This window comes from Cottoperca gobio, chromosome 12 (assembly GCF_900634415.1).
Source record: "Cottoperca gobio chromosome 12, fCotGob3.1, whole genome shotgun sequence".
NCBI classification, from domain to species: Eukaryota; Metazoa; Chordata; class Actinopteri; order Perciformes; family Bovichtidae; genus Cottoperca; species Cottoperca gobio.
In genome coordinates this window covers 18,085,391-18,095,565 of record NC_041366.1, presented here as the reverse complement: position 1 = coordinate 18,095,565, position 10,175 = coordinate 18,085,391, and the positions used below count along the sequence as shown (strand labels likewise).

The 10,175-nt window shown below is 37.7% G+C and overlaps 1 protein-coding gene across 1 annotated transcript; it reads left to right on the top strand.

Annotated features, from left to right (window-relative positions):
• Positions 1–6,353: 6,353 nt before the first annotated feature.
• Positions 6,354–9,861, top strand: crhbp (corticotropin releasing hormone binding protein). The gene is made up of 7 exons (XM_029445085.1): positions 6,354–6,465; positions 6,557–6,650; positions 6,895–7,052; positions 7,532–7,742; positions 8,043–8,188; positions 9,003–9,120; positions 9,202–9,861. The coding sequence occupies exons 1-7, from the start codon at positions 6,376–6,378 to the stop codon at positions 9,354–9,356; spliced, it is 972 nt and encodes a 323-aa protein (XP_029300945.1). The 5' UTR covers positions 6,354–6,375; the 3' UTR covers positions 9,357–9,861.
• Positions 9,862–10,175: the final 314 nt, after the last annotated feature.

Sequence of the window (10,175 nt, the reverse complement as noted above, 5' to 3'; positions counted from 1 at the left end):
CCGCCTGTATCTAATAGTTTTTTAATCCTTCCATATGCTCCTCATATAATCAATACTCACGGTGCTTCTGGAATAACTGACCTTCTGACTTTTCGTCTTGAGGTGGAATGTAACTAAGTAAATTTACCAAAGTACCATGTTACTGGTGCTTTACTGGAGTATATACATGTTTTGCTTTACACTTTTACTCCATTAAATATACATACATATAATATAAAAACAAGTTTTACGTACTAAGTATTAATGAGCATGTAAAATACAAAGATGTAGGTTACTATGCATTTTACTTTTAGGGCTTCCTGCCAGTTAACCTTGAAAACATTTGTTGACAAAACACTGATCTCATGCTCCACTTACTTGTACTTTTCCTCCCTTTATTTGTACTGTAAATTAAACTGTATACTAAAAATACTAATCACAGTTGAGTGGCATGTCAGTATGAGAGATATGATAGAACTGCTTAGTTTGCAAATCTTTCATTATTATATTTGTTATTTAATTTGATAATGTCATATGATAAAATGCAATTCTATGGGGCCCTTCTACACTAATAATAATAATAAATATTATTATTAATAATTAAATTAATAATAATACATATTATTTTTTATTTAATTTATAATAATAATAATAAATATTATTATTATTATTCATTTAATAATAATAATAATAATAATAATACTAATACTAATACTAATACTAATAATAATAATAATTTGTATCTTCTTTTATTTCTTTACAAAGCCAAGGCATTATGATTGTATGCCTCCTTATCAGAGGAAGTGACATACTTTCTGTGCTTGTATTTAATTTGTTTGATTTGTTTAATCAGAAGGTTGTAATTCTCTGTGCAGGCTCCTCAGCTGGCCAGCAGAGGGCGTGAGAAGTACGGTACATGCGATTTGAGCAGCTCCCTTCAGCTGGAGGCTGTTTTTTCTTTGGTTTTTTTGTTGTTTTTTTCACAACTTGTCAGTTGCTCTTCTTCTTCTTCTTCTTCTTCTTCTTCTTCTGTATTGTGATCAGAAACTGAGAAGTGTGGAAGGAAGTGAGAAAACAAATGAAGATTGCTTTAAAGACAAAGTAAAGGTGTCAGACTCAGATCACAACAAAAGAACAACTCAAGAGAAACATGAGATGCCAACAAAAAGTGCTTCATGTTGGTCAATAATCACTACAACAATGGAGTTTATGGGATGACACATAAAGAAAACTGTAAATAAATACAATCAGCTGGGTGGTAAAGTACACAAACAGATAAAGAGAGAACAAAGCCACATTTTCTGGGTTTTAGCCAATATTATTTTTCTAAGAATATTGAATGCTTAGTATGAAGTGCTATGTTTATCAGATACATAAAAGCCTTTATAGGAAGACACATGAAAGCTAAAGATGCTGACCGTGCTCTCATCCTGTTTACCAGGAAGCTGGATTTCAGTCTCTTCTGCTCAACTTGCAAGAATTTGTAGCTTACCCTGTTATGACATAAGCAGGCCTTTGTTTCCCTAAATCTGAATTATGCATGGCTGAACTGAATCCGTCTTACACAAACACATACACACACACACACACACACACACACACACACACACACACACACACACACACACACACACACACACACACACACGTGCACAAGGTACAGAGTGCTTATGTTACACTTTGATGCACGAAGGGGGCTTTCACACTTGATGTGTTTTCCATATATCCATGTGTGTGCACACACACATGAGGTCTGAGGTCATGCGGCTGTCACAGACCTTTCTCCTGTGCATCAGTTTTCATGTGTCGGTGAAGGATTTGTGAAGAGAAGGAGAAGTCACATCAATGTGTCCTGATGACAGTCTGACATAATATTCATATTTTTGTTTATTTATGTTTTGGAATTTCTTAGAGAACCACAATGTTGATGTTACAGACGAGGGCAGGTTGAGAAGAGCAGCGCAGCATTTATATAACTTCATGTGAACATCGATCATTTTATGTCTTTTGTGTTTTCACCGAGCTCGATTTTATTTAAGAAATGTATAAATAATCTTTTGGAGATCACCAAAGCGGTAGTATCTGTTTTATTTGCTTACAAAATCCAATGTGTGTGTGTGTGTGTGTGTGTGTGTGTGTGTGTGTGTGTGTGTGTGTGTGTGTGTGTGTGTGTGTGTGTGTGTGTGTGTGTGTGTGTAATTTTGTATTATGTGTTTGTCTTGTGTGTATACATTAAATTGTAAAATGTATATTTAAAGGTGTATTTTATATAAAAATGATGAAATAAATAAACAATAGTTATATAGTAATGAATTAGAGAGTGAGTAAACACATCTACACATTTATATGATATTATTATAATATTATATATTATATATATATATATATTATTATTATATATTATTATTTATATTACTTTCATCCAAACATTTTATTTAAATGTTGCCAGTCCATGTGGATTATTTGTGCTGATCTGCTGTTTTACTGTCTACATAACTATTTATTTATACCCTCAAGCTCAATAAAGTTTCAACTGATACTTTTAAATGGTTTAAAAAAGTGAAAATATTAAAAACATTGTGTACTTTATTTAATAGATGGCTAATGTGAGCAAAAACCTGACTTCATTCCCTGATTAATTTCATTTACCCGTCATCGACTGCAGCATTGAACACAAGAAGTGTTTGTTGTCACACCTGCAGACATTTGATTTAGTCTTCTTCCTGTTTTATTGTAATTATGTCACCTGTGATGCACAAAATGAAACATTCAATTTGTGATTTATTTCCACCATCTGAGCAAATATCCAATAACATTTTCTAATCCACCAGAACAGCTGGATTTCAGGACACAGATAGTTGCCTGTGCTCGTCTGGCACGTCGGCACTGATGTAAGGCGCCCGGAGTTTACCAGTAAACTCACAGTGATACGATCAAACCTGGACCTGTTCGCCGTCTTCTCACCTCTCCTACCTTTTGTATTAGTCCGAGCATTCAAATGCATCGACAGGAGACAGTCGATAAGGTGTGACAGTTAATCGTGTGATAAGATATGCAATTCTCTTATTACATGTACGTTTTCATCGAAATGTAATTTCTTGCTCAATGCGAGGGCAGTAAATCAGTGTCAGGGGGAGCAGATACAAGGCAGCCTCACAGTCGGGTCACAGCATCTCAGCCAGTGTTTGGCTGACGACCCGGCGAGGCAGCATGTTCAGAGAGCATATCAGCATGTGTTGATGCTGTTATCTGTGCTCTGCGTTTATCTGTTTCAGTTTTTAATAAACCTTTGACAAACAAAACATCGTCGTCTGAAAATGCACAGAGTAATACTTTTTTTGTTGTTTTACAAAGACACTTATTAGGTTTTTTAAGCCTCGAACAGAACACATCAGTGAAATGTCTGTCTGACCTTTTATTAAAAGAGGTAAGGACAGATGGAGGGGAGGTCGAGTCGTGAGATTTCCAGTTGCTTTATCAATATGTTCTGAATGGTACGTTGTATCTTTAGAAGCATGACTCTGAAGATCCCTGTCTGTCGGTCTGAACACATAGTTAGTCTTATTTTGAAATGATTCAACTCAAAGTGCATCAAAGAGGCCACTGTGGTCAGAGAAAGTATGCTAACAATAAATGCAATTGTGAATATATTTGTACAATCTGAAGCCTCCTCGTCGAGGGTACGGCCCAGCATAAGTGGCACTCATGCTATATATGGAGACTGAAGCTAATGCAGATGTGAATACTTCTGCCATTCAGCCAGACCTCTCAGGGATAAATGAAAAGCTAGAAGTGGCCGGCATCTCTATCAATTTGCATCGCTTCAAAGGGGCAGAAAAGAGTTTTAATGAGGGTTTAATGGAGAGGTATGTATGTAAATGTCTATATTTACTGTGGTGGAAAACACTTAATAGGTTTCTGCTAAAGTCACCAGGTTGTCGAGGCACATATAGAGGATGACATGTGTGACATATCATTAATAAAACACAAACAAAACACTATTAAAGCCTGCACAGAGCAAGTGCTGGGTTCACCTTCCTATTACACTCCTAACCTGGGGAGTGGTTTTACATCCTATACTGTTTGCAAACACTTAAAATAAATGCAGCACATTTACATCCATGCCTCTGAACCAACGACGGGCTGAAACTAAAGATGAGGATCTAATTTGGTCGCATTTTATAAAGAATACATTTTAATTATGGAGTGCATCTCTCTGCAGTAAATGACACTATTAGTAATCACTTCAATTACTGACTGCATCTTAACATTTAAGAGCCTCTCTGGAACACAATTTACACTAAATGATCGTGTAATCATATTAGATATGTGTCCTTTTGACAGTTGTCTCTGAATCCTGACTACACATGTGAGTACACCCGACAGGGGAACGTCTACAACATATTTATCAGCATATCTGAGATTACATTTTGTTTTCTGGCCAACATGTGGATCCAAAAAGGTAGAAGCCAGTTTGTAAACTATGAATAAGATATCAAATCTGTCATAATATGTTTTTTTTTTTTTTTACAAAAATACACATTTTATTGGGTTTTTTTTTGTTGTGTTTGGTCAAAAAGTAATCCTCAGACAATTTCTGTAACTTTCTGAAACCAACAGTTTAACAAAGAAACACACTTCACACAGTTATCAGCCAGGTGTGAGCTGAGAAAATACTTAAGGAGATAAACTTTGCTCTCATTTTTTAACCATTTTCCTTCATAAACACATCTTAATGGATTTTTCAAGCTCTAATTTGTCAAGTTCATCCACTGCTTATCTCGGGGACACAAACATGTTGTCCACCACCAAGTTACCATCCAGAGTGGGGATTACACCGAGGCCCAATTTCTGAATTTGAATGTTTTGACCTTTTCACCAGCCTGAGGCACCTGCAGACCTCCGAGAGCTCAGACAGCTGGAGGACGAGTTCTCTGTGTCCTCCACTCTCATCGACGCCTGTGGATGTAACTTAAAACCTTTCAGCAAACAAGTATTTCATTGTTAGGTCTTCTGTTTTTGTGCCCATACATGTGGAAATGATGCTTTACAGATGCTTTCGGAGCAAGATGTGTGGGAACACAATCACGCTTTCCATTTTGCATGATGAGATGTCTCTGTTTGTCCTCCAGTTCATCATCAACGACTGAGTATGTGTATACGTACATGTAGTTTGTTTAGTATTATGACATCATTTGGATTCTGCAAGCATTTGTAGTTAACCTCTCCTGGATACAAGTTTCGCCAGAGTTTTCTCACCTTCCTTGAAATGAGCCACCGCTGAGGGCTCCAGGCAGGCGTGAAAGCAACTCAGTGAATGAAGTTGTGAGTGTGTTACCTCCAGGCAGGGCTGTAGCCGGGACTCACTCATAGAAAAGCAGGAGCCTTTAATGTATCATATCATACTTCATTTGTATAGTACCTTTCATACAGGTGAGTGCAACTCAAAGTCAGCACAGAGATAAGCAGTAAGAGACTAATGCACGTAACTAGACATGATACAAATGAAAACCAGATAAAAGATGATGTAATGTAGATGATGTGCATACAAAGAAATGCATCAACCCACCAGCTTTCTGCAGCTTCACATCACAAGTGACCTCAGCTGGTCACTCAAAACAGGAGTCAAACATGAGCACTATAGCTGTGATTCACTCCATAAACTGTTTTTTTACCTGCTAAATACATAAAAATGGCAGGTTAGAATATAAATAGTGAGTGTGACATTAAGATAAGTTGACATTATAGGTCACGTGTTTAATGATCAGCACTGTGGAAGTACTGCAGCTATTGCAGCTTCATTCAGCATCAGATACCCCCTTGTCTCTCGATTCACTTTTTCCAATTCAAATAACTTTATTGGCTTTAACAAAAATATGTTGCAGCAGTTTACAGAAGATTATATATATTACTATATCATACTTCTGCAGTCCATTCTCGATTGCTAGACATTACAATACAATATAGTACATTAGTTTACTACAGTTATTTAATAATATAGAAATATTAAAGCATTACAACTATACGTATACAATGTGAACATTGTTTGGAACTTAAAAAAATAATGAATGTGTTCTTTCTTTACCAAAAAAAACCGATAAATATAATAATAAATAATAACTTTTTCCTTAATATGACAAGAATAAAAGAAGAAAAAAACATCGCCAACTTATTGATTGTAATGCATGTGCATGAATGCTGACTTGCTTGTCCATCCTTGTCACGACCACGCAGTTGGTTGGGTGAGGGAGGGGAGTGAGGGAGGGGAGGGGGGGATCCACGGTGTGTGACAGCGACCATGACAGTCGCTCGTACCAGAACTTGGTCCTATAAAAAGCAGCGCTGGTCGCAGAGCAGCTCACACTTTCTCCGCTCAGGTGCGCCTTGCAGACAGAGATGCGCGTTATGGAGCGCACTTTCCGAGAGCAGCTTTTCTTTCTGGTGTTGTGTCTGTCTGTCCTCAAGGGAGACTCCAGATATATTGAAGTAAGTGCTTAAACTTTGTTGTTATTTCACTTCTGTAAAGATTCGCATTGAGGTTATTGTTAAACTTGGTGTTCACACTTTTCCCCTGCAGAACAACGAGATTTCAAAAGATGAATTATATTCATTTTTCAACTCGGAACTCAAGAGAGAAATGCCTGAGGAATTAATGTACCGCCGACCTCTACGTAAGTTATATATATTACATGTACATATTGACAGGTTGTATAGCTTCAATGTGTGTTTGCATTAATTTATCTCTCACATACATGACTACTCTCTCTTTCTGTTCAGTTTTTCACTTTCAATTTGTTTTATTGGCTTAACATTAATTTGTGAAGATAAAGGAAAAACGTACTCTAATTATTAGACACAATGGCATCTTATACATGGTTTAGTTAATGATATGCACATCTACTCTGATTCTCTCAGGTTGTCTGGACATGGTTGCAGTGGAGGGTCAGTTCACCTTCACTGCAGAGCGTCCTCAGCTCAGCTGCGCTGTTTTCTTCATGGCAGAGCCCAACGAAGTGATCAGTGTGGATTATGACAATGTTGACATCGACTGCAGGGGCGGGGACTTCATCACGGTAAACTAACTACTTATCCCACAAACAATCATTTCCCTCCAATCAGGTGTGAAAGAGATTTATCTAAATGGAAACATCTTCTTGGGTGTACTATATAATTCTGTATATATTTAGCTTTAGCATGTAGAGAGTTGTGCAGCCATGGACAGGATGCTTTGTAGTAAGCAGGTTATGTACACTTGCCTTAAAGGAGCTTTTTGTCTAATCAGGAAGTGTTTCTAGGCTTAGTCAAGCAAGTTGACTAAGTGGCATGATAACAAGCTTACGCTGTATACTACCTAAACAAAAACAAAGTCCCATTTCATCACAAGTGATTCCTATCATGATGGTCTAAAAACATTCAAAGTTCAATGAGTTCCCAGAGAGTACAACTAATCAAAGTGCATTCATATTTGAATGACATTAAACAAAAAACCCTGCAGAAATCACCTGTGACTGCATCTGAAATCCTTCTTTCCCTGTTACTGTGTCCCATGAAGGTGTTTGACGGCTGGGTGATGAAAGGAGAGAAGTTCCCCAGCTCCCAGGATCACCCGCTGCCTGTGTTCGAGCGCTATGTGGATTACTGTGACTCAGGATCTGTTAGGAAAAGCGTTCGCTCCTCTCAGAACGTGGCCATGATCTTCTTCCGCATTCACAACGCCGGCAGCAGCTTCACCCTGACAGTCAGGAAACACATCAATCCTTTCCGTGAGTATAGTCACACACATAAGTTAATTAATTAATTTAATGTGAGACTGTGGTGATAATGCAAGCCTGGCAGGGGAGCTTTTAGTCGTCAATTGCACCAACAGGGGACAGTTTTCCATCACAATGTTTCTGGATCAGGACCATGGTCACATATGCGTTTTGTTACATGCTGTGACAGAACAGCTGCTCATTATTAAAGTTGTCATTTGCAAATAAACTGTCAGTGCTTTTCTGTGTATCATCACCATCAGGCAACTCCTTGTGTTGTCCTTCCTTTGACCATCTCTTGTCTCCCTGCAGCCTGTAATGTCATCTCCCAGTCACCAGAAGGCAGTTACACAATGGTGATCCCGCAGCAGCACAGGAACTGCAGCTTCTCCATCATATATCCAGTGGCGATTGACGTCTCCGAGTTCAGCCTGGGACACTACAACAAGTTCCCCAAGGTGAACAAATACATAAAATACTCATTTCTGTACATCGTCCACTTTAATGTTTCCTCAGTGCTTTTGTTTATTCTCCTCGCCTGATTTTTCTCAAGGTTTTGCCACTACTCCAGTTCACAGGAGATGCATTTAAACGTGTTCAGGGTGTCCAAAGCAGCTAAAAACAGTTTGCTTGCTGATATTATCACCTTTTTTTAAAAGGAACTTGTGATTTGTGACAAATATAGATATATAGATGTGTGGTTAATATAGTGGAGCATTTAGCAGCTAAAGAGACAGATAATAAGCTAATAATATGTCAGTGTTGTGTTAAGAGCTCGCTTCTGCTGCCCTGAAAGTGGCTAAAAAAATCAGTTAATGCAGGTTTAATGGTATAAAATAAACTGTTGCTCGCTGACACTTCTTACGATGTTTCAAAGCCAACAGCTACTTTGTATATTATTCCTGAATGTAAAAATATGTTTTTAAGCTTTTTGACCAATCGTGTTGTTTCTCTGAAAAGCAAAATAATCATTCAAACAACATGAGGTCAAAAAAGTACAAAGATTATCATCAAGGTCATGTCGAGCGCTGCTAGGATTGAATAGAAGAGGGCTCTAAGAATCAAAACAACATGATATCTCACAGGAGCACGTGAACACTTGCTTACCTGCAGGCCAGTGTACACCTCCAGTACACTGACACACACACAGAGCTTCACCTGGCAGTTAAAATGGGCTTGAATGTGTTCATTTATGTCAGCTTTGACTCGGTGGAACACGGTCTTATATGCAGTATATGTTCATAAATTGAAGCCATGTGTTGGTTTCCACAGAGGTCCATGCCCGGCTGTGCAGAATCAGGGGATTTTGTGCAGTTGCTGGGTGGAAGCGGCATCGACACGTCGAAGCTGCTGCCCATCACAGACCTCTGCATCTCCTTCACTGGACCCAGTGAGTACTCTGATCTCCTCCCGTCCACCTTATCAAACCGGTTTAACTCAAACTTAATGCATCTTCTCCTTTCCTCCGCAGCCCACATGAAGATCGGCTGCGACAACACGGTGGTCAGGATGGTGTCCAGCGGGAAGTTTGTCAGCCGAGTGTCCTTCAGCTACAGGGTACTGGACAGCCAGGAACTGCAGACCATCAAACTCAACAATGTGGAGGATTTCTGTTTCAATAACTGATCTCATCATCAAGTGACAAATGTATCATTTAACTGCAAACATTATCTTATTAATAAAACAAGAGATCCACCTGGTTAGTCGTTCTGATTGGACCAAATGTCTTAAATCCAAAGACATTAACATTAAAGTGAATTTAAATGAAGATAAACAGACACAATACTATTGTTTTACAGACGCTGGACTTTCAATTTGTTTTTTATTCTTGTTCTTTTTAAATACATTAAAATCTTAATGAAATGTCCTTTTGTGTTTGGTGGAACTGTTTTTGTTTTCATTCTTGCTTTGTGTACAATATGTGTATTTATCAAGACTTATGATATTGTTATTATGATTCATGGAAAGGAAATGAATGTTACTTCTGTTCATTTCTTCTGGGTCATATCCTGCCACAGATGACATAGAGGGCAATAGGTTAAGTGTTCAGTATAATAAATACAAGTGTCTATTGCCATTATACACTTACATTTGTATAAAATCTTTTTGTAATAAAATTATACTGCATGATAAAGCACTCAACTGTGTTTCCGTTTTTTTTTTAATCTGTTCAATAGTGAGAAACAAAGCGGTGCAGTGCAGCACTTACACGTCTATCAGGACACAGGTCATCTGAATAGCAAGAAAAAACTGCATTTATATTTAAATGTACAGTTAGAAAAGTACTAAAATAGAATTCTGCACTCAAAAAATCTGTGTAATTCAACTCAATTTTATGCATATGTATTATTATTTCAAATACACTACGATCACATTTGTTTTGTGATCTGATCCATGAAGCAGATTTTTTCTATACATTTATATTTAAATACAAGATATTCCCCC